The 26,015-nt window shown below is 40.2% G+C and overlaps 1 protein-coding gene across 1 annotated transcript in view; it reads right to left on the reverse strand.

The window, feature by feature from the left end:
- GTF2F2 (general transcription factor IIF subunit 2) overlaps positions 1-26,015 on the reverse strand; it is a 95,881-nt gene that overhangs the window by 6,047 nt on the left and 63,819 nt on the right. Inside the window, exons 7-8 of the mRNA XM_072135251.1 lie at positions 16,467-16,566; positions 7,494-7,637 (exon numbers count right to left, since the gene is read on the reverse strand). Of these exons, the coding sequence (XP_071991352.1) occupies positions 7,494-7,637; positions 16,467-16,566 (244 nt within the window). The remainder of the gene's footprint in view (positions 1-7,493; positions 7,638-16,466; positions 16,567-26,015) is intronic.

Here is a 26,015-nt window from a genome sequence, read left to right on the forward strand (position 1 = left end):
AGGAGAGGACCCAGGAGTGGTAAGTATTTGTCAGCTGTACAGTACTACTCCTGAATCCTCTACCTCTCCTGGTACAGCTCTGATGCGGGTCCTTATGGAGCAACACATGGAGGAGAAGAAGAAGTAGCAACGTGGTGCAAAGAGAAGCCAGAAGCAAGAAAAAGAGACATTTTTTTTTGTTTTCCCTGGGATCTCCAGTATTAGAAGTTTTATCCTCTGGGGATCTCCACCATCAATGTCTACTCTGGGAGAGGGGGGTGTTTCTCCATGTTCTTGTTGTCTGCTCTGGGGTCACCAGTACTATTGTATGCTCTGAATGTAGTATTTGATTTCTGGGGTACATCTAACAGTGTCCAGACCTGGCCTAAATCCTGAACTTGTCCTAGGAGACATTGTGCAAGCCAGTAGGAGTCAGACCAGGACTCTTCTCCACCACCCTTAAAGAGGACCTGTCACCCTCGGCACTAGGGGCTGCTTACTAAAGTAAACAGCTCCTAGTGCTTGAACAAACGCTGCAGTGTTAGAAGGATAGCGTTACCAGAAACCGTGCTGCGGCAGGGTACAATGTAATAATCGGACCGCTTGCAAAGCTGTCCAATGTATTCACAAGGGGGCAGTCCGAGGTGCTGCCTCTTCCACAAACCGCCCCGATCCATAGGGTGGCAGTGACTGCCGCGCGTCATGTGGCAGTCACCGCCCCTTAGCACGCCCCAACCTGCCCCCTCATGAATACAACGGACTGCTTTGCGAGCGTTCCGATGATTACACTGTACCCCGCCGCAGGTTTCCGGTAACGCTATCCTTCTAACACTGCAGCGTTTGTTTAAGCACTAGGAGCTTCTTACTTTAAAGAGGACCTGTCACCTAAAATTTTGCCACTAGGAGCTGCTTACTAAAGTTATTTTCCTGGCGAATGCTGCATCTCCCGGCACAGCTTGTGGGCCTAAAGGTTCATGACAGGTTCCACTTAAAAGCTGGCAAAAGCGCCCTACAAGTGCCAAAGAGGCTGCGATTAATACTTGTATTTTGATATTTTTGTTGCAAGCAAGTTAAAAATACTTGATATAGTTGAAAGCATTTATTTTAGGGTAAAATACTATGGAACATTAAATAGGTGGTTAACCATAAACAATCTTCGTCTCAGTGTGGAAAATTCATGGGTTGTCCACATAACGCAGAACAAGAAGTAGGGGTTATTCATCAGTGTTGCCTCCTCACTGCTCTGCTACATGTGCTTTGTCACAGCAGTGACCCACCATGGTCTCTAATTGCCTGGGGATGAATTTTATCTATGTCAATGAAGTTAATGGCAGTAGGAACCATGTAGCATTGGCATTGAGCAACATAGATGGGAATCCATAAAGTCCAGATAGGCTCTGGGATGCTTAACCAATGCAATAGTTAATGATTAAAGGGGTTATACAGGACATAAGAAAATAGTAATATTTTGTCCAACTGAAGATAGAAACCCTAAATTGTAAAAGAAAAAAAATCCATTGATTTCATGCTTTAAGCTGCATTATATATGCCAAGGTCACATGTGGAAAAATAGATTGTGCCGTTACCAAGGGAGCATGAAAGTCTGGGATTTACAGACAATTTTCAAGAGTCTTTCAGAAAAAAAGAAAAACAAAAAAAAAAAAAAAAAATAACAAGCAGGCTTCCAGCAGAAATGTAAGGCTAGGTATGCTCAGCCATCTATCATCAGGGATGATTCTTACCTTGTTAGTCAAGTGCTCCCATTGACATTGTGTTCCACATGTACATGAATGTGTATCCAGGAGTGTACTGGATTATACACATCGTAATCATATACACAATTACAAGGGGCTGTGAAATTAAAAGAGGCTTGTGGGATTGATTCCTATATATTGCATGGTGTATCAGAGAAAATAGCAGATGTCTACTACTGCACCACTGCCGTTCTGATACACTGTATTTCTGCATAGTTCTCTATTTATGTGGACTATTCAGAAAAAAAAAAAAAAAAAAAAAAAATGCTATAGCTTGGCTCACGGTTGTTTTTCCACAGAGGAGCCTGAAGAATATACAGTGATGGCAAGAACCGTGACCTTTCCATTTCTATGTGTTTTTCCTGGGTCCCTGAGTAATTCCCTTCAAACAGTGGATCTTTACCTAGAACACGTTATCTCCCAGGCTCTCTCTGGGCTTTCTCTGCCTGTCACTTCACAAAGCTGGCAGCTCGCCCGGACCTTTGTCTTCACAACTTCTTTCATGTAGACCTTAAATGTTATAGCAATCGACCAAATAATTGAACTGTGAGACACGGACTGACCTTACAGTGAAAGCACAACCTTGTCAGATCCCAACATTTTACCAAGAAAAATAGAAATTTAGAAGGAACACAGTCATGGGGTTGTATTAACATCTGTATTATGGGATGCTTTGCTTTTCTTCCCAAATATTATTTGCAAAATGTATGAAATGGAGTTTAATGATCAGAACCTGTGATAGATCCCTGTTACAGAGCCTCTGATAAAGGAAAGGTAAGGTATACACTTTCGGCTCAACTGCGCAGCAGAATTCTTGTTTCTTAGTGTTTCTAGAAACATTTTCTACATATACATAAAGGTGACATTTTCTAAGTTACAAGTAACAGCGACTGAAAAAGTTACCCCCCCCCCCCCAAAAGAGGAGGGGATAAAATACAAACTTAGAGACATCTATTGGATTCTAAAACTAGATACCCAATCTCCCCATGGTCTAAACAATATGCAACATCCCCCACCGGGGCCTAGCCCTTGAGGTGAGGCCTGGAGACAGCCGGGGCCCGCTGTACCGGAGTGGCTGGCGGTTGCGGCCTAAGCACGCTATTGTCACGGTGCTTGGTACGGGGGAACCGGAGGGCTGTCCTACAGCCTGGCAGGTCTCCAGCAGGGTGGTGTTGGCAAGAAAAGATGAGGGAGCGGCTGCTATAGCGGATCTCCCTGGGGCAACCCCTTAATGTCCCGAGTGTGAGTCTCTGGGTGATGGACAGGGTGCCGGTGATGTAGGCAGGGGTAGTAGCAGGGACCAGACGGAGGCAGAAGTTGAAGGAAACAACTTACAGTTCGTTTATTGCAACCGGCAGGAACTGCAGAAAACGTGCCTTTAACAGGTGGAGTACTGGAGAGGTATTTGGAGGGAGCCACAGGATGTAGATCACCAGCCTGGATGTAAGAGCAGGCTGGGAGGCAGCTGTGTCCTAGAGGATGCTTCAGCTCGGTCCTGGATCTCTTCAGGTATCACCCTTGAAGGTAGGAATGATACCCCTTTCCTCACTACACTAGCTCTAGTCTTATCTCCTGCTTCAGGCAGGGCTAGGCTCTTCCTGCACTGGTCTGGTGTGCTAGAGACTCTGAGCTGCTGCTCAGCTAACTACTCACTGCTTGTGTCCTGCAGACCCAGAGGGCCTGACTAGGACCGGTCTCTCTCCTGAGAGAGATTTCTCTCTAAGAACTCATACTGGAATCCTCCAGAACATTCCTGGCCAGAGGTTTTATTACCTCCCTTTGGTCAGCTGGTGGCTGCTCCTCCAATTACCTCTCAGTGCACAAAGACAGGATGTAACACAGACATTGGTTGACATAATTACATCACAGATTAACATCTGCCTTGCCAGGCAGGATTAACCACTGCAATTTCCCCTTTGATCCTATAAGGACCATGTAGTGTAATGTGGTGTTACCTACAGGTGGGACGTATTCGCAAGCACTACCTCGCCATTGCATCGGCGAGGGTGTTGCAAATACATCTGATACACTGTATTTCTACTATACAATATAGTTGTATTAGGCACTGTAAATGTCATCATTGTTTCCTCTGCACATGCCCATACTATACACAATAGATCTGATACACTGTATTTCTACTATACAATATAGTGGTATTATGCACTATACATGTAATCATTGTTTCCTCTGCACATGCCCATACTATACACAATAGATCTGATACACTGTATTTCTACTATACAATATAGTGGTATTAGGCACTATACATGTAATCATTGTTTCCTCTGCACATGCCCATACTATACACAATAGATCTGATACACTGTATTTCTACTATACAATATAGTGGTATTAGGCACTATACATGTAATCATTGTTTCCTCTGCACATGCCCATACTATCACGTAAAAATGTCTCAAATTTTAAAGGGTCTTTGTTCTACCAACGGCAGATTGACTTTCGTGTCGTCCTTTATCATGGTCTATGTCCGAAACGTGTAGGTCTGCCGCATAACAGTGAGCACCATAGATCTATTCATTCACCACTTTTTGTATTATCTGGATTTTAATGGATTGAAATAATGAATGTGGACTTTTAACCTACCTGAAACGAGTGCTGGTTCCACCTTTTACAGAGCCTCTGATGCTGAGCTTAGCCTTTCTTTTACAGCATCAACATACGATTTACCCATTTAATGTAACTTTTTGTGGAAAACCCCATGATATTGTCATCTCTACATGCAGCACTGAGTAGCACTGATGTGAATGAAGTACTTTGTGTGAAGAAAACTAACAATTAGCTGCAGCACCCTCTCCTCTCACTGCTTTCCTCCCATTTCTATTAATGGAGTTAGACCCAAATATAAAACTTTACCAAGGTAAGTAAAGGACCCTAATGGGGTTGCCCGTATTGTAAATAATATGGTAAAATTTCTCTGCAGTCTATGTGAGCCATGGGTGACATGAACCACCAGCAGCAGGACTCAGGACTTCCTGTTACATCTTGAGTCCTGCTCTTGGCAGGTCATGTCACCAGTGGCTCCTGTGTGCTACAGAGAAACTTTACCATGGTAAGCTAGGTATAAGTGATCCTATTTGTGTTTGCATTTTACCTGGTTACGTGCCCAACCTCTTTCACCTTTATGAAGATATGTACTTGAGCTGTAACATGACGGATTCAGCAAAGATTTCAGATTGAATGTCAGTTCGTGTAAGTGGAAACATTTCTTATATTCACTTAACTATAGGTTTATGAAGAAGATGCTGGAAATGTAACTATTTAGGGTCTCCCTCGCTCCAGTCTTTGAGGAATGGAATACAATTTAGTAATAGGATGTGCTTTATCCCCATGATTTTCTTGGATTCCGGTTTTAGCATATTACAAGTTGCCAGTTACAGACATCTGTAGCCTCCCTGTGCTGCCTCTGCATTATAGCTGACATTTAGAAAGGAAATTATTCTGCTTATAAATAGGATATTTATATCTTATATCTTTCAGGTATAAAGTTATTCACAGTTTACTCATCCACCATGTGTCCCACTCAATGAATTACCAACATATTTTACTGAAATCTAACTGGCTCTTCTCCAAAACGGAGTTAAAGGGCTACAGGAAGAGTCACTTTAGATTCTATATTTACTATAGATTGATAGTTCTATATTTACTACAAACAAGCTTTTAGCATCAAATTAAAAGATAAGAATCTCAAGTTTCAGACTACAACAGGATTGTGGTTGTGTAATCTACAGAATTGGAGATACAGGCAGTTAAATCCAAAGTTGAAAGTACAAGTTGTAGATAATCAAATTTCTGCTTTTTGGGGATTTTTTTAAATCAACATTTTGCACAGCTTAAGACAAAGTTGTATCTCCGGTTCTGTAAATCAATGAGAAAACCACCTGATGTAATATGAAAAATGAGATCATAATCTTTAATATGCAAATAAGTATTCTAGGAAAACCTCTTTAGCTACCTTGAACAGCAGCCCCCTTACCATCAATCATGACTTTCAGGAAGCCTAATACAGGATTTGGGATTGAAGCCAAACTAGAATATCCCAAAAGCAACAGATTCCCAACAACATGTCATTAGGCTTCCTGGAAGTCAGGCTTGATGGTAACGTGGGCTGCCATACAAGGTAGCAAAAGAGGCAAGTTTTCCAGGATGGGACAAGGAAAACTATATTTGCATATTTTTCAGAATCCCCTAAAAAAGCATCAATGGCTACAAGTCTCCACATGCCTACAAGGCGGCCTTAATTGGCAAATGAGTACTCTTACTCCTTGACCCTAGTCAAAAGCATCTTGCTCAGTTAAACCAGTTCCCTGTACTGAAAAGACACAACCATATTGAAATAGCACAGCCTACATTTGGGAATCTGTTCCTTCTGGAATAAATATACTAGTTTGGTTTTAATTCCACATCAGTTCATGAGTCTTCCTGTAAGTCATGCTTGATGGCAAGGGAACTGCATTAGGTATAAGGTAGCAAAAGAGGCGTGGTTTTCCTTGTCTGATCCTGGTAAACTTATTTGCATATTTTCCAGAATTCCCTAACAGACCATCAATGTCTATAAGCCTCCAAAAGGGGAACTTGCTGACTCTAATCTTTAATACAACACTAAAATGACACTCCCAGCAACCTATAAACTTGACTCATCTCTTCTCTACTCATTTTCACAAGACATGTATAGCTAAACAGACAAGAGATTTCACGTACAAAAGAGGGAATTCTAGAAAGTACATTTTATACCCTACCTTGGGGGGTGGCTAGTTTAATAGGGTAAAACCTGGTCACCGGTTCCCTGTAACTGCCCATACCCCTGAAAGCAATTTCTTATATTAAATAAGATAACAAAAGCATGATGATTTGGGAATAGTGAAAATATAATTTTTAAAATCTATTACCAATCCTTAGGATACATTATTTTTTAAATAATACTAAAAGATTTTAGTAAAATTAGTGCTGCTTCCGCTATTGGAACCAGTGACTCTTCACGTAGCCTGGTTAAAGCTCCATCAAGAGATTGGAGCTGAACTGTAATACCATGTACAGCCACTTAAATTTACAGGGATGTACTTAGAAGAAGGCAGAAGACTTCCAAGATTCCGGACAAGGATCATTTTCTGGGTTAATTTGTTTGAACAATCCAACAGCAACAGTATACAATAAAGCAGCCAACTGGGAAGTTCGCTTTAAAAGCAACAAGAAAATTTAGTTTTTTTTAATTGGCTCCCCAAGGCTTCTGCAAAATAAAGCAAATCTTTGGGTATTTGAGAACAAAAGTAATTTTTGTTTTCAGGTTGGTGATGTGAAATAGCTATATCTTTCAGCTCGTGTTTACAGGCAACTTTATCAAGTTATTCATTGTCCCTTGTAAGGTTGATCAAGTGTATTTGTGGTGAATGGTGCAGCGGCAGCCAAGGAAACCAGTGAACATCACATATTACCAAGCAGTCTTTGTTTTTTCCCTATAAAAAGGGTGGGGGTGAAATTAACCTACACGTATAGGTATATTATATTCTACTATAGCCAAATAATGTAAGTCTACTTAGGATGGAACCCAGCACATATGTATATACAGGATTTTTGTATTTTATTCTATAATAACGTACAAGGCACTTAAATACATAAAAGAGTTGGAGAATGACAAAGAGCTATGATCACAATAGCGCCATAGGAGGAAATGTAAGCGTTAGTGGCTAATGAAGAACATACCGTCTACCACCCCCACAACCTTCCTTTATCTTTGGTACTTACCACTGGCTGTTTTGTAATGTCTACTAGATCTTTAATGTTGTAATACTGATGCTTTTCAAAAGCTGAAAACAGCATGTCCAGAACCTGCTGCTTGTCCGCACGTGCACGCTTTCCATCATCTTTTTTCTTCTTTTCGTATTCAATCTGCGAAAAAAAAAGAGATTAAAAAATGATGTACATATACAGAACAAACCATACATTTAAGGTCATTCTGGATAAGCTACTGCTAAGAGATTTCACAGTGTACCAATGGGATTTGATCCTTTAAACTAAAAGGTCTTCTAAACTATTAAATGTCATTTATAAAGTTGTTATCAGCAGTTTGGCCATACAGAGCTACTCAGAGTATTGAATACTGTCCCTATAGATATGAGTCACCATAGCTTAGTGTTTTTTGTTTTTTTTTATTTTAATTCCAGGATTGTAGATGGACTTGATGGACTCTGGTGCACTGTTTAGAAATCTCTTTACTGAACATACAACACCCCCTTATTACTATAAGTGAGAGCAGTATAAGGCCTCTGCTTAGATCCTTCACCTATTTAGAAAAAGTTAAGGCCATGCTCATTAATAAAAAAATGATCAGTGTCGTGACACTTTATCCCTTAAGTCATTATCAGTTATATTACGCTATTCTTTATCATAAATCCCAGTGGATCAGCCATTGTGGGTTAAGATTTCTATTCAGACATCTCACTTGAATCCTACACAAGCCATGATGCTTGGTATTCTTCTACATTACAGTGCTGATGAAACTTTGCTAAGAGACAAGGAGGTGAAAGGACCCGATTTTCAGAGAAAGCATTTCTACATGGGTTTTTCCATGGCCCTATACTATTAATGACCTATACATAGGGTATGTCATTGATTGCCAATTTGTGGGGTTGTAACACCTGACAACCCTTTGTCCAACCAATCAGCCGTTTTATACTGAGGACCATCTATAGTCTAAAGGCTGACCTATCCACTAGAACAAGCTTCTCATCGAGAATGAATATAAATGAGAGCTGTGGTAGAGAGACCACAGATAAAGTGATGTTCTTCTCCGAGTTGAACAGCCTTGCCCCTCTCCTACTAATGGTCTCAAAAAGTTGATAAAGAAGCATGGAGAACCTAAAACCCTACATATTGCTACCAATACCGGCCAACATTCTGACCGTTTTCAGCTACCAGTCACTTACCTACTACCTGGGCTGCTAATTATTAGTTTCTTTTCTAGGTGATCCCGGCATGTCAAAATAAGCAAAGGACAGCGCCAGGAACAAGATGAAGAGGAGCAGGAATGAGTATTTTTAGTTTTTTTTTCCTCTAATGGTTGATTTCCTATAAATTGCGGTTAGACTAACCTAAAGGATGATCCTTGAAGGCACGTCTATAGTGATAAATAAAAACTTTGATTCTTCAAACAAAAATCTCACTTTCGACATAATGCTCGTCCGTGGATATTCTAGCAAAAAAAATTAACCCATTGTCAGATTGGGTGTTTGCAGCAGAGGAGATCTCTAGTCCTTTGTCAAAAAAAAAATAAACACAGTTGCTAAAATCTTTTCATAAGCATTCAGGACGAACGCACTATTGTTTAGAATAGATAATCCAGAATTAAGATCTAGAAATGCCACAACTTTATACAAATTGGCACACAGCTCAGCCTGTCAGTGTAAACATGTAATCGTACGGGTGGCACCCCGATGGAGTGGTGCACGTGGACAAGCGACTAAACGCTAAATAGATACAAGATCCAAACGTCATGGCACACAACAGGGTCTTCTTGCTTGAAAAGAATATATTTGCACAAAGTCACATACAATGTTTCAGAACGCAATTCGGCTTACAGCGAAGCCCTTGTCAACTGAATAATCAACAACCAACAAAACAAACTACTATCGACGTCACACCACCGGCAACTTGCAGTCGAGGTGTGATACCGTCATGGAGTTAACGGCTGAAGAAAATAACATTCATTTCTGACTTCTTTTCTAAAATCAAGGGAGAGGTAGGAAAAAAATTCCTTACACGTAGCATAAATACATACAACAACTATTATCTCTAGCAATTAATTACATCTTCAGGAGCTAAACTGGGAAACTGTATCATACATCAGTTGATCATATAAAATTTATCACAAGTGCGCAATATTATATTTGCGGTTGAACCCTTTAGGCTCCAAAGTGTTATGGGTATGGATCCAAAACACCTCCCAGTGCAACATAATTTGTTTAATGTTACCTCCTGGTCTCGGTAGTTCGATTATTTCTACAACCATAAATTTCAATTGTGCTGTGTATGACCATGTTTGTGTAAGCGTTGAGGGATTGGCTGAAATAATTTGTTACATCTAATGGTAGACTTAAGTTTCCTGACAGAATCGCGAAACACAAGTCCACCATTAGATGTAACTAATTACAAGGGCCAACACACTATTATAAGTTACAGACCATTTCCAAAAAAGACAAAGAAAAGTGTGTATAGGTAAACGAATTTGCAAATCTTTATTTCATGTCAATATCACACAACATACACGTTTAAAACAAACCAAAACGTACAGCAGTACATATAACCAAGACCCATGTATATGACCCTGATGAGTCCATACATATCACATTGCACAAAAAGCAAATACATATATTATTTCCACATGTCCCATTTGTGTCAACAAGTGTTTCAATACCGCAAGGTAGAAGCCTGCTGGAGTGAAATAGCTCCCACAATGTAAATAGCAACTTAAATTTACATTGTGGGAGCCATTTCACTCCAGCAGGCTTCTACCTTGCGGTATTGAAATACTTGTTTACACAAATGGGACATGTGGAAATAATATATGTATTTGCTTTCTGTGCAATGTGATATGTATGGACTCATCAGGGTCATATACATGGGTCTTGGTTATATGTACTGATGTACGTTTTAGGTGGTGTTAAACGTGTATGCTATGTGGTATTGACATGAAAAAGTTTTGTAAATACTTTTGCCTATACAAACTTTACTTTGTCTTTTTTTGGAAATGAATTATTTTAGCCAACCCCTCAATGCTTTCACAGGAGGTAACATTAAACAAATTCTTTTGCGCTGTGAGGCGTTTTGGATCCATACCCTTAACACTTTGGAGCATAAAAGCGTTAAACCCCAAATATAATATTGTACACTTATGATAAATTTTACATGATCAACTAATGTATGATAGAGAATTTCCAAGTTTAGCTCCTGAAGATGTAATTAATTTATAGAAATAATCATTGTTATATGTATTTATGCTACATGTAATTCATTTTTTTCCTACCTCTCCCTTGGTTTTAGAAAAGAAGTCAGAAATGAATGTTATTTTCTTCAGCCGTTAACTCCATGACGGTATCGCACCTTGACTGCAAGTTGCCGGTGGTGTGACGTCGATAGTAGGAGACACAATTTTTTTCTATTTGAGTTTGTTTTGTTGGTTGTTGATTTATTCAGTTGACAATTGCTTCGCTGTAAGACGAAACACGTTCTGAAACATTGTACGTGACTCTTGCTTGAAAAGAATTTATTCGCACAAAGACCCAGTTGTGTGCCGGGACGTTTGTATCTTGTCACTGTAAAAACACTTGCCAAATTGGGTTGGCTGTGCTCATTGAGGAAATCTCACATACCAGTGCTCCAAGTCCAGCTACCAACCTACTCTCATCTCAAATCAGTATTTTGATTAAAGTACAATACTGGAAAGGTGTCTCCTGCATTTCACAACCCCAATGAATATATTTGGAATGTCAGATTTTCTTACTAGAGGCTCCTTATGGCTCCAATACTAAGACTGTTAATGGAAAGTCTGATGTGACTGTGAACCTAGCTTAGCCGCACATGGACCAAAAAAAAACTAGCATTGTAAATACATATTAAAGAATTTACTTATTGAAGATTTTTCTTTAGGTCATGCCATAAAGGTAGATGTACTAAACTTTCAATAAAAATTATGTTCCTTCCCTTAATAATAAAGATTACTTGAAAATCCCTTCAATTTCCGCACACCCAATTGTTCCACCATAACAAATGGTACATATTCCTGAGCACCGCCATATTAGCATCGCTTCGGGGCTCTGTTATTATTACAATATAAAGCAGACTGCCTTATAAAAACAAATACAGCCGCTAATTGTAGAAAACTGGCACCCGCTGCCTGACAGCCAGAAGCAAAAGGGAACATCAGATGAGAAAAAAAACATTTGCACGTCGCCTACAAGGAGGAATATTTAATGTGAATGTGATTGTGTTTTCTAAATGACTAACATTAGGCATTACGAGGTGACACAACCAATACAGAAATCTGTCATGTAAATATGGTTAGGTGGTGTCAATTTAGATTATGGAGAACACATTTATAGTGGGCACATTCATAAGTGCCCAGATAGACGCCACTTAGCAACGCTCCGATATCTTACGTATCCAAATGGAATAGATCATGCTATGGCATCCGGCTTCTCAGCTAATTGGGGAAGCAAGACTGAAGACTGAAATAAGGATTGTCACATAGGGCCACTAAAAGTTATCAGATGACTGAAAGATTCAGTGAACTTTACCTTCTGCCAACTTGGCATTTACAACCAATTCTGAAAAACCACTTACGTAAGAGCATTAAAAGAGAAAGTTAATCAAAGTTCTCTCCTTGTTATTGTGTATTTCAACCAAATAAAAAAATAGCAGCTTTATGCGAGAACTCCGGTACAGAACTTTTATTCAGTTAAAGAGTTGTGTTCAGTAAATGTTCAATGGATGTAGATTGTCATAGTGTCTCACACTGAGGAATAAAAGTGAATGATAGAAAGGGCCATTAGGATAGTCATGCTTCTATGATGGCTTATGTATTCTCACAAGAGAGGCTCTTTATCTTCTCAACTCTATAATGAAGTGTGTGGAAATTGTGCACAACACGTTCCCCTCTCCTCCTGCCTGGTGAACTGGTCCCTTTTTTCTAGCCCTTCATTGCAGACATATTGGACTTACGAACTTCAAAGTAAAATTGGGGTTTTAGGGGAACATGGGCCCGACCACCCGCTTTAAATATGACACTGAGACATAGGCGAGTTGCTACACAATTTTCATCCAGTAGACCACCGTCATGATCACAGTCTGCCCAGCTCTACATAGTTCGTTCTTTTTCCCCTGATGAAAGGTCCATGTTATATGGGTCTGAAATTGCATTGGAAAACTGTTGTTTTGTATTTTAGTGCATATTAAAGCTTCGCAGTAGTCTCTAGGGACAGTACTGGCCTTGTAAGGGGGTACGATTTGTGCGTACAGGGATTGATAGCCATAAGACCTACTAGGTGCATTGCTGATATCCATTTCCTGGCCTAAATACCCTTATAACGGTAGAGGACTGAGATCAAGGATGGGTGCAGGCATCAAGGAAACTAACAGACTGGTAAGAAGATTCCAATTTACTATTCATTGCTCTTGTCTGTGGTCTTGCTGTTTTTTTATGGTACGTTTTGGTCAGAGTCAGGATTCCTATCATAGTTTTTTTTTTTTATTGCTTAGTAAAAGTTAAGTTTTATTTCTTTTTCACCCTTTGGCTTGTTTTTGTTATTGACTTTAGGGAAAATAAGTTTCCAGACCATACGCTGATTGTGCAGTAAGGGTTAAGTGCATCTACACGTTGTCCTTGGTTCTGCACTTTTTGACAAGATTTTTTTCTTGCTAAAAAGTCAGCCTGAAAAATATGTACTGTACCCACTTTGTTTCTAAAAATAAAATAATTTTTCCCAAATCAGCACGAAAGTCAAACCATCTGCATAGATGTCAATGAATAGAATACAGAAGCATAGTCGAGGCTTCTATTTTGTGTATTGAGATCAGAAGCACAAATTACATACTATTGCCACATACAGTGGCAATTCAAGTGATTGGAGAATTTCCACACAATATACTAGAAAATGAGAAGCTATTTATTGGATGCCATCATTTGACAGCTGGAGTGAGAATTGATACCAAAGCAAAGATCAAATCACAGGAAATCTAATCTAAGACAGACAAAATCCTTTACCACCTCTAAGAGCTCAGCAGATAGTCACAGCTGCGGATGCATAGACTGCTGCAGAACTTCTACCTTAAAACCAAATTATTCATCAAATATTCTCCAAATGGCTGGAACAGAGCCAACAATAAAATACTTGAAATACTCTGAACAATCAAGTGGAACACAAATATGCTGAGATCAGAGGCCCCAAACTGTTTGTGTTTGTATGTCCCGTTTTCCCAAATTCAACAAGAGACATATCAAGCTTGTATCCGACTGCTCTACGCAACGTCTATTGAAGTGCCCGAAAAAGCTGAGCACAGTGTTCAACCATCTCCAGCTCTCTCACATTGGATGGAATGACATGGCCTGCCTTCTTTCAGCTGGTTCTTTAATGTGTGATGTAACTGTACCCCAATGTGCCCTTCTGATGTATGAAGAGGACTCATGAGTTGAGCCCTTTCCATATATAACGGGCCTTTACCGCTTTATGCACCAATAGCGAGTGTTAACCATTTGGCATCATTGAGGGACGGCAACTATACCATGATCAGTTATGACAGCCAGAAGTCTCTGAGATACTCCCAGGCTTGTCATAGAGCACACTGAATTAGTATGCTCCAATTTGGATGCAATAAACGCCCAATATAATGCAATACAGCGTCATTTGGATCATACAGTGAAAACTGTATTAATACAGCACACAAGAAAATTTCACTGCGTTCAGAGGTTTTATTTCCCTCGTTTCCCAATACATTACACTGTACATTAAATACTGACCCTAGGAAGTCCAATTTGTTCAGAAAATTGTCTTTTTATATATTCATTTTTATTAACCTTTAACTTCATTTTTAAGAAAGTAAAATGGAAAAATAGTAGTCAATTGTTGCAATTTTATAGAATAGTAGCCACACATTTAGCTTTTTTGCAAAGTTGTTATAGCAGGGGTGTAAACCTGCCGGTAGCTAGACCTAGTCCGATCTAACCTGTAAAGCCTTTAAAGCAGAAATGTAGAACAAACTATCGGCATTAGTAAGTCTCAGGGAATCTTATTATGGTATACAGGCAGTCCCCGGGTTACATACAAGATAGGGACTGTAGGTTTGTTCTTAAGTTGAATTTGTATGTAAGTCGAAACTGTATATTTTATCATTGTAGTTCCCGACAATTTTTTTTTTTTGCCTCAGTGACAATTGGAGTTTCAAATTTTTTTGCTGTAATAGGACCAAGAATTATCAATAAAGCTTCATTGCAGACAATTTTAAGCTGATTATTGCAGTCTGGGACTATTTTAAAGCATCCAGAGAGCTTCACCAGAGGTCACAGTGGGCAGAGGGGTCCGTCTGTAACTATGGGTTGTCTGTAAGTCGGGTGTCCTTAAGTAGGGGACCACCTGTATTGCCATTTTGCATTTTCCCAAAAAATAATTATACCCATTATAAGGCCTTTGAGCACAGTGGGAGCACATAAAGCCATTACATACACAGACGAGCCACTCATGTGTTCATCAGGCTGCAGGAATATACTCCAGCGCTACTGAGGCCACTGTCTGTCTCATTCCATTACGTTCATTTTCTATCAGACAATTTGCAGCTGAACAGGAGGTAGAATTTTTCAAGCCTCTGGGGCAATATATGGTTCTCTTCAGTGTCATAACTCATTACAGTCAAGGAAAGACTCGCTCACAAATTGATAAAGTAAATTCTTACTGCAGTTATATAAAGGTAGGAAATTGTCTAAATAAATAAAATTGAAAATAAAACAGAGGAGTCTGGTTCCAACATTGGGTATAAAACGATGGGTACCTAGACATTTATTAAACTCCTTAATAAATTGTACAGGAGGAGTTACACTACATATGGTCCTTATGTGGCCTGCATTCTGCATTTTAGCAATTCTTTTTAGAACCCAGAAGCTTAAACTGAATCGTATAGAAAGTTATAGAAATGTACTCAGCAGAACGGATGTGAAAAACATCTTGTTTTTCTCTGTTGTACAATGTACCATTACAACAGAAGGCTGCAACACATCCCTCTTTATGCTTACACAACAGAATACATCCTCCTGTTCTGCCCCTTTCCGTGGGAAAGCGAGAAGAGGAGCAAACATGAACAGCAGGCAGTGATTTGCTGCTGCTGATTTTTAGGGCATCTGCCTAATTATAGTTTTATAGTTTATACGGTTGAAAAAAAGACACTTGTCCATCAAGTTCAACCAGGGAAGGGAAGGGATTGGATGAGGAAGGGATTTAGGGGAAACAATTCTATATAACATAACCATCAATGTTATTTAGGTGTAAAAAGGCATCTAGACCCTTCTTGAAGCTCTCTGCTGTCCCCGCTGTGACCAGCGCCTGAGGCAGGCTATTCCACAGATTGACAGTTCTCATAGTAAAGAAGCCTTGTCGCCTCTGGTGATTAAACCTTGTTTTCTCCAAACTGATTATTTATTACTATTTATTATTATTATTATGTTACTACTTATTTGCACAGTTACATCATTGGGGCAACACACAAAGTATGTTAAATGTTCAGCAGAGGCCAGGGATGGATACCATATAGTGGCAATCATCCCCCATAGACTCTTATAGTCCCACTGAACATCAGGATGGAAATACTATTGGTGTACTATGCATTTTTTCATCCATTGGTTTACTGGTGTAGGTGACATATTGAGCCAAAAAAAGGTCTCCATCTGCCAGTATACTTCTATGCACATATTCAGCTTTTGCATTGGGAGCTTTCCTGGCATACAAATTGGACGTGTTCACAGAAGGATTACATAGCCTTACTTTTCTTTTCTAGATCACAACCCTTTCCTTTCAACAGATTTCCAAGTTCTTTTCTATCACTGAGAAACCGCCGCCGCCGTCTTCCCAATTTACACACTGCTGCTTTTATATACTGTATACTTCAGTGCGCAAATACAAGTAAAAGAAATAAGATTTTTATGGTCTGAGTTGTAAAGACCAACACAATGGTACTTACATTATTCTGATGGTTGGCCACTGGCTTGTAATTTGTCGTCACAGCCTTTTCAATTTGCTGAGATTGTCTCTTTGGTTTTGAAGATTCTTCAATCTGCCGCCTGAAACACAATCCAGAACTATGAGTTTCCAGAAGACACTGAATACAGCGATAAAACACAAATCTCAAATGAAAACAATTACAAACCTATTCCATCAAAAATCATGACACTTTCCCTTTGCTGCCATATACATAGTCTTCTTCTGAATGGTTGTTTAAATCAATACAATTAAGAGTAATTTGCATATTAATATTCAGTTCACAGAAAGAAAGCAGCTTGACAGAATGGAAATAAAGTTCACGCCAGGATATTGAGAAAAATTCGGAACAGTTTTTTATTGTGTATGTTGTGCCCTTCTGCAACATCTGCCCGCAGTTAGACTCTACCTGACTGCAAATTACATCCTCCAGATATTCTATGTATGAGGCTAAAACTAACCAAAGTTGCAGCTGCATACATTAAAGGGGTATTCCCATCTGGGCATTTACATTTAATTTAATTCATTTGCCAAAATGTAAACATTTATTCAATTGGATGTTATTTAAAAAAAATGTTCCTGTGTGAAGATAATTTCTCATAAATGTAGCCATGTTGTTCCTCAGAAACCAAATAGCTTCCTCGGATACGACCACCTTACATTTTGGCAGCAGTGGCCAGACATGCGCTATTGAACCCTGCCCGACCGTCTGGATTCAGCAATCATTACCACAGAACATCGCGCAGAACAAGAATTTTGATCTTCTTGGTTCATCTTAAATCCTCATCCATTCTTATGGGGCAAGGTTATTTTAGATAAAATAAAAATCCTGTTGGTTTTTTTTTCCCAAAACAAAGTACATTCTTGATTTTCCTGTGTATACCTTCATCTCTCTTGGTTCTCCCCGCTCATCTCTATGCCCAAAATTCCTCTATGTTAGATCTTCTTTTCTTTCTAGGTTTCCCATCCCGCTTGTGTTACCCCACTTAACTTTGTATGCCACTTCACATACCCTCTATCTGCTTCTCCCACCCCATTTTTCTCCATGTCCCTCAACTTTCTATGTATCGCCTTACCTCTGCAAACAGAAACTAGCAGCTTCTAGGAGGTGGAGGGATGAGCTCACAATTCCTGTCTTAGCTTGAAGCAAATGACAGATGTTAAAAGGAACCTACCACCACATATCTACCTATAAAAGGTAGATAGGGTGGTAGGTGGACCTATAGGACGTGAGGATAGCCCCTTTTAAGGGCTAATCCTCACGTCCCTGCAATCTTTAGCAAACTTTTATTCAGTATATATGTAAATTTCCGTACGCGGCTACTGGGGCGTGGAGTAGCCGGAGCTGCAGCCACACGTCGCGGCTACTCCACGCCCCGGTAGCCTTTATGTTCCGCCTACCAAAATCTTTGTCCGATGATCCTGCCGTCTGTGTATGCGCAGTGGCTCTGGGTTCGGATCAATCACCGCGCAGCCGCGGGCTCACTGTTCTGCGCATGCACAGACGGAAGAATCATCGGACGAGGGCGCTTAGCTACGAGGAGCTGCGCGCCGAAGATTTTGGTAGGCGGAACAAAAAGGCTGCCGGGGCGTGGAGTAGCCACGACGTGTGGCCTCAGCTCCTGCTAGCCGCGTACGGAAATTTACATATATACTGAATAAAAATCTGCTAAAGATTGCAGGGACGTGAGGATTAGCCCTTAAAAGGGCTATCCTAAAGTCCTATAGGTCCACCTACCACCCTATCTACCTTTATAGGTAGATATGTGGTGGTAGGATCCCTTTAACTCCATTCCCCAATCAATTCTGAGTTTTTGATAACCAGTTTCCTACACTGTCTACAGTTGTAAATGTGTTTCTTCTGGAATAGATATACTGGTTTGGATTTCATCTCTAATAAGGCTTCCGGAAAGTCATGGTTAGTGTCAAGGGGGCTGCCTTACAAGAGGTGTTGTTAAACTTTCCCTATCCTGGAAAACTCATTTTTATATTTTCCCAGAATCCTCCAATGGAGAGTCAATGGCTATAAATCTCCACACGCCTGCAAGGCAGCCTTAATTGGCAAAGTCTACAAAAGGAGAGCACATACTTCCTGACCATGATAAAAATCCGAATTGTGCACTTCTGAATAGGCAAAATTCGTCTAATTAATTGCCTAGACCAAGTTTGTCATTCTGTACTCCATGTACCTACTCTTGCACTATCCCCCTTAGAAGAAGACCGTCATAAAATAAAGTGCATAGAAAAAACAATTTACTAAACATATGTATACATCAGCAAAAGCTTGAGCACACTACTGAGGCCTAAATCCAGGAAACATATTTTCCAAAATTTCTTTAAAAGAACCAAGATACATGTTCCACTTTAAAGGGAACCTGTCACCAGGAGAGCCTTTTTTTAGCACTCCCCCAGTCCCCACAGAGGATAGTACATACACTGCCAAAGTGTTTTTGTCTAAATAATAGGTTTTACAGAAAAAAAAGATATGTTATATTGTACCTTTCATTAGCATCTGCTGTGTGACTAGGCAGTTGCCAAAAGGGAGGGGCTGGAAAGGAGCAGCCCCCCCCCCACCCTTGGGAAACATGTGACCTTTTCAAATATATGAATAACTCCTCACACTCTGTATTGGCTGCAGAGGAGCAGGGGGCGTCACTAAGCCCAGTGATGGGTGTTTTCATATATTTGAAAAGGTCACATGGAGAAGCTGTTCCACAAGGGTGGGGGGGGGAACTGCTCCTTTCCAGACCCTCCCTTTTGGCAACTGCTCCTTTCCAGACCCTCCCTTTTGGCAACTGCTCCTTTCCAGACCCTCCCTTTTGGCAACTGCTCCTTTCCAGCCCCTCCCTTTTGGCAACTGCCTAGTAACACAGCACATGCTAATGAAAGGTACAGTATAACATATTTTTTTCTGTAAAACCAATTTTTATACAAAAACAATTTGGCAGTGTATGTACTATGCTCTATGGGACTGGGGGGGTGCTAAAAATGGGTCTCCTGGTGACAGGTTCCCTTTAAGAACATTTAAGGCAGAAGCAGTACTCACCAGACTCCCATGTTATAATATTTCAATGTAATGTTAAAATGATAGAAAATGTTTTGAGCAAATCACTGTTGAATGGATGTCTACCTTTACTGTAAATGTCCCCAAAGTGTCCCTACTGCCTTCCACAAGCCTTGGAAAACAAAATTTTCTTCTCCAAGGCTTCAAGACAATAGAGTAAAAACTAAACAACGTCTACCGGTATTTCCACATGTTATCCGAAGGCACTAGCCAAGCAGTTTGTTAATACACTAATATTTTGTGCCCGTTTCCATGTAGGGGGCTATATTCCCAATACTTATCCTGCTGAACATTTTGCTTTTTAATTTCCCCATTGAATCGCTAACACTATCGGTCTTAAATTAGATCTGTAACTGGTGGCCAGAACACTCTTTGGGCTTCCAGCAGACACCATTTACGTGATGATGGAATTTTTATAATGAGATTTGTACCACCAGCGAGAGGATGAAACAGATTTGTGGCAAATGGTTGGTAACAGCTGGATACTGCTGCCATCATTAATTCCTACTTCATCAGAAAGTGGGATGGCTCAGATTGGAGCACAGTAATAAAAATAGACAGGGCAAATTATACAAAAATCACATGGAAAAGAAACAAACTAAATGAAGTATTGATTAGAGTTGCAGGGGAATGGGTATGCACAATGTCAAAATGTAACGCTTGTGGTTTCTAATTTTCGTCTTCTAATAGAAAAAACCCAGCTCCTGCCCAAGGCTCATTGTCAGAACCCAGGTAAGCAGAAAATGGAATAAATGGGAATTTAAAGATGATAATTAACCTATAAAAAAAACAGAATTTTAGATTGGCCATTCTAGGCAGTGTGAGCTTTATCATAATTGCATTCATCCTGAACTAGATTATGGAGGTTTTGTTATAGTTGAAGTATTCACAATGTTCAGAGTCAAGGCCATGGGTGACAGTCAAAATGTAAATGCCATGTAGTGTGTATCATAGAGGGTTTAATGGGGGCCAGCCTCTAAATCTGTAAAGGTCATGGTCATTAACCCAGAGCAGGATGATGGAATAACATAAGGCTGCCTCTTGCTTGGAAAGAAAGAAGAAGGGTTAAAGAGTTAAGTGTCTGGGCACAATTATTTAACATAAAGGCAGCAGTAATACATTTCCATCAGGAGATAGATGATGGAATACTCAGTTGTGACAATATGGAAATAAAATTGATCCATAAAATTGGACTACAAGATGAGTGCAACTCAAAACCCACATAATAAGAAAAAGTTCTCACAGTATGAAGTATGAAGTTCTCTTCATTCAATATAAAAGATCATATGCCAACGTGAAAGAAAATATCTTTGTAATGCTATTTTATGCTATTTTGGTCTATATCAGTGATGTTGAACTTATGGCATGGGTGCAAGAGGTGGTATTCTGTAGCCTTCTCTGTGGGCACCCAAGCCTTCACCCCTGCACAGAGTTCACCAAACAAGACTCAAAGAATCTTCCTGCAACTTAAAGAGGTTAGTGTCCCAAAACGCCCTTTACCTAGTCCCTCTGCGCCCGCCTTTACACTTACCTCTTTACAGTGCTCCCCACTCCTGCATAGTCACACAATGAAGCCAATGTACTACACCCCAGCTTCACTGCTTATGTCCGTGGAAAAGGCATTTGCACAATTAATACATGGTGTTCTGCTCCGGTTTCATTGAATAACTGCGCTGGTGCGAGGAGCATCAGAGATGACATTGAACCCATCTCTAGCTGGAAGTATAAAAGGTTTTTTTTTTTTTTTTTTAATAGCATGCACAGAGGGACTAGCTTAAAGGGGTTGTCTGAGTTAAAAAAAAAAAAATAAAATATATGTGGCCGGGAGGGGGGTGACTAAAACAATAAAGCTGTACTTACCTCCGGTGCCCTCCGGTATCCAGCGCTGCTGTCGCTCCGGTCCGGGCGCCATGTAAACAAACATGGCCGCCGGAGCAGCGCTGGACTCAGCTTCCGGTCGGCCGTGGCCGGGTACGCCTATCCGTCCCTATACACAGCATTGTGTATGGGGGCCGGAAGGTTGTCGGGTCCGGCCGGAACTGAGTCCAGCGCTGCTCCGGCGGCCATGTTTGTTTACATGGCGCCCGGACCGGAGCGACAGCAGCGCTGGATACGGGAGGGCACCGGGAGGTAAGTACATCTTTATTGTTTTAGTCAGCTCGCTCCCGGCCACATATAATTTTTTTTTAAAACTCGGACAACCCCTTTAACGGTGATTTGAACCTCTAAACCACTGGTCTACAAAGGACTTGTGAGGGGTTAAGTGTCCCAGATCGTCCTGACCGGTTCGGCTTAAGAGTGCTGCTCTCAGCACCATTTTCAAGTGACACATAGTTGGCTACTTGGGACTGCAGGAAATGTGATGGTGGTGGTGTACTCAGGAGGCTGATACAATAGAAAGCTTTAGAACAACAGATAGAAAAAGTTACTGGTTAAATTGCTGGGTTGGGTTTAGTCTGTAGTTTGGGCGCTGGGGTATCAATGGAGAAATCAGCAGAAAATAGGCGTTCAATCACATTTTCTGTACAAAACATGTATGTTCCCATAAAGTCTTTCCAAATACAAGCAAATTCTAAAATCTTACATATGCTATTGGCAGGGCGGAATCAAAGGGTAGACACCCACCACTTTGCCATTAAAGGGCCCTACACTATGTGCGGTCAATTCAGGCGCCCCATACCAGCCACTATGTGCTCGGTAACTGGTAAACCTCGGTTTACGGTATAGCAGTGAGCCAAAGCCTGTGGAGTGCACACGACGTTGTGGTCCCGACAGATGCGGCGGAGTGCAATGTTCTTATTTTATTTGGGGCTATGTACACCTGAGGTACTAAACAAGAGGTGCTTGGTATGGGGGCAAGCGTACTGTATATTACACGTAACAGATTAGAGTTTATTTGCGTGCAGCTCACCTGGTTTCATGTTGACGGTTGCTTAATGTACTGGAAATGCAATTTTCACGTGCATTAGACGCGCTAGGAGTTAAAACGGACCTTGAATATTTCTATTGAAAGTTTCATTTCTTCAATATGTTTTACCAATGATATATTAGCATGATTCCATTAGTGCAAATACATGTATTTGGAATTCAACCCTTTTTTCTTCATATTGAATGTATATTGTTCCGATCTACTTTGAATCTCACTCACATTTGTTGTATTCAATGTCTCTTTGCTTGTGTCTTTCTAATTAGATTTAGCAATTTCTTTCGGGGTCAACGAGCGGTATTGTTAGTTCCGATCCTTGTCACATTATCTGTGCTGCATACGTCGTTTATTTATACCGATATGATGTTTTCATCATACATTTAATACTTACCCTCATAGACGTTTTGTATCACATGATTGAGACAACTCTCATGACGGAGTAGATCATGTGGTCCGTACAAGCCTCTTTTTCTGACGTGTTGCATCACATGACCCTCACACACCCCCAAATCCTATTGGTAGATCTTTCCTTTAAATTTTTAAGTGATTCTAACATTTTTCAGCCATGACTAAGAGCTCCAACAGCTCGAAACGCGTAGGCAATTTGTGTATGTAACCTAACATGTTTTATCCAAAAATTTAATAAAGACTAAAGTTTTATCGGGAAGTGCCGCGGTCCTTCTCCTGATTTTCTTCGTACTGTATATTAGTTATTACTGGGGGAGTTGGCGGCTCTATGTAGCTGTATTGCTGGGGGTTGGCAGCTGCTCCAAACAAAATAAATAAAAGGGAACACTCAAATAACACAGCCTAGATTAGAATGAATGAAACAATTTTTTTTCTGCGTGTGACCTCCACGTTCCCTTGTCAGGGAACAAATCACTGAACTGTTGGATCTGGCCTTGAAACCTTATGGTCTCATTTTCCTAAAATTGTGGTTTAATTAGCTGTAATTACTCCAGGGGGCATTACCAGAACCCCTTTGGTCTCTGGATGAACAGCCAGATACAAACACCAGTGGAGCACTTGCGGCTCATCAGCACATTTTTAAATCATTATTTTAGGAAAAAGGAGACCATAAAAAAAGGAGTACAGAGCCAGATCAGGATGCAACAAGGATGCTGATCCTGCTTTACAAGGTATGAATCAGATGGTAGATTTCCTCTTATTTGCCTATAAAAGGTTAGACCTCATGCACATGACCATATGTTGTATTTACAGCCAAAATACAGCTGCATATACAGGTTTTTCCCCTGTATGAGCATGTATGGCGCCGTATCCATACCGGATCCGTAAAAAATACAGTGGGCTGATAATTGACGGATGGCTGATTTACAGAATAAACCTCCCACTGCGTATATATGGCAGCATACGATGCACAACTGTACGCAACACAAATTTTATACATTCCCTTAGATTTCTATGGGCCATACGGAACGGAAATGCATGAGAAAACATGGCAAAATACGCCATTGAAATGGATGGCCGTATTGCCTATTGCAATGAATGGGGGCGTACTCTTTATATATATGTGGCAGTATATACGGCCATTTTCATACATTTGTGTTTATGAGGCCTAAGACTGCATTTTGGATTCATCTTAAAATTTCACACGTAAACCAAATATCCCTAGCTTTTTGGGAGTAGTTGATTATTGTGTTCAAGGATTCTTTACAGTCCACAGATTATTCCTTTATGACATGATTAGACTGTACAATTTAGGGCATATAAAGTAAAACCTAAAAGTCCTCATTTAAGCCCTTGCTTTAGTGTACAATATATCGTCAATTATATTCTGTGTTCTTTACGACTTGAGATAGCGTTGACGTTTAACAATTACGGGTATAATTTTACGGCAGTATGAAGGGAAAAAATGCTATGAGTCACACGAACAGCTCCTGAATAAATTAAAGAATAAGCACACGGCAACATCACGAACATTTTAAGCAGAACAACATTCACAAAGGACTATTAGTCGACACAAAAATACATTAAGCTCTAGGTGGTATAATTCAATGCAGGCGCTGGTGATTGTTCTAATCCAATATATCCCACAGTTTAGGTCACCTTTTCTTTTTTCCCATTTTAAAAAGTTTCAAGGAATAATTTTTCAAGTAGCGCAGAGTTATTATAAAAAAAAAAAAAAACGACAAAACACCACCACCACCACCACCACCACCTTTCTTGGGAAACCAAGTTTATCCAAAGAGAGTGGCTATTGTCATCTGTAGCCCAACATTTCCTCCATTTCTAGTTATTTTGTACAATGCTGAGGAATATATTGGTGCACTACAGATCAAAAAAACTAAAAATCTAAATCCCCCACTTTAATTATATCCCTACCCCCCAGTATGTAGTAGATGCCAGGCCATATTTATCTAGATTTTAGTCGCCTAGTAAATTGTTTACCCATCAGAAAATTTCTTGGGCAACTGGATTTTAAAAATGTTGGGTTGTCATAAGAACCAGGATTAACAATAAATCTTAATTGCAGACACCTGTGATAACTGGTGTCTGCAATTTATTGTTGCCAAAGGCTAAAGTACAGCAAATTACCAATTACCAGAGGTCCGTTTGTAACTAGGGATTGTCTGTAAGTCGGGTGTTCCTAAGCGAGGGATTACAATTATTGCATATGGAACTTAAGAAGGGCAAATGGAAGGAGACATGTCGATCTTGATGTTATGTCCGATGGTACAGGACATCTACCATCAGTTTACTAATGGTAGATGTGTCTTAATAAGTTCCTCAGGACTTCTTTTATTATAACTCTATACCACAATCACGAATAAGTCTGTACTCTATTAGGAATGGCGCTGTGTACAGTTGTTAAACCTACCAAAATGCAATGGTATTGCAATAAAGCCCCATTCATAAGGCTACATTCACACAATGATGTGTCCGCCGTACCGTAGCACAGAGGGCACACGTCGGCGCCTGTAAGAGGAGGAGGTGGTAAGCACTGCTCACCCCCGCCCCTCACCATAGCAATATGTGTCGCACAGCGCAAGGTAGGACATGTGCCATCTTTCTCCTGGCTACGGTGCCGCATGTGTGCTGCACCATACTGCTCCCGTACGGTGCGCCCACTGCTGGCCAATAGGGGACGTATATACAAGTCGGCCGTAAATACGTCCCCATTCAGTCGTGTGAATGTAGCCCAAGACTGAACCAGGAAGCCAAAAACGCAGTACGACTGTGTTCCATGGTCTTAAATTTCACTCTCATTTCAATCTCATTTTCCCCCATTCATTCTGATGTTGAAATAAAAGCACCAGCTATTAATCTCATGATAAACCATGTAATGGATTACAGCTCAAAATAAGTTAAGTTGGTAAATTACACATTAATATAAAAATGTGATTTTTAAAAAAATAAATAAATTAAATTATCAACTTCATACAAATCACTGTTCTTTATTTTACCTGGCTAGCTAATGGCCTTCTCAGTCACCCTAATCAAAATGATCAACATCCAGGCCTGTTTCCATAGAAACAAGAGGGTTGCGCTATATGTGGTCCATATATCAGATCAGAGAATAG

The sequence above is a fragment of the Engystomops pustulosus genome, chromosome 2 (genome assembly GCF_040894005.1).
Source record: "Engystomops pustulosus chromosome 2, aEngPut4.maternal, whole genome shotgun sequence".
NCBI lineage: Eukaryota > Metazoa > Chordata > Amphibia > Anura > Leptodactylidae > Engystomops > Engystomops pustulosus.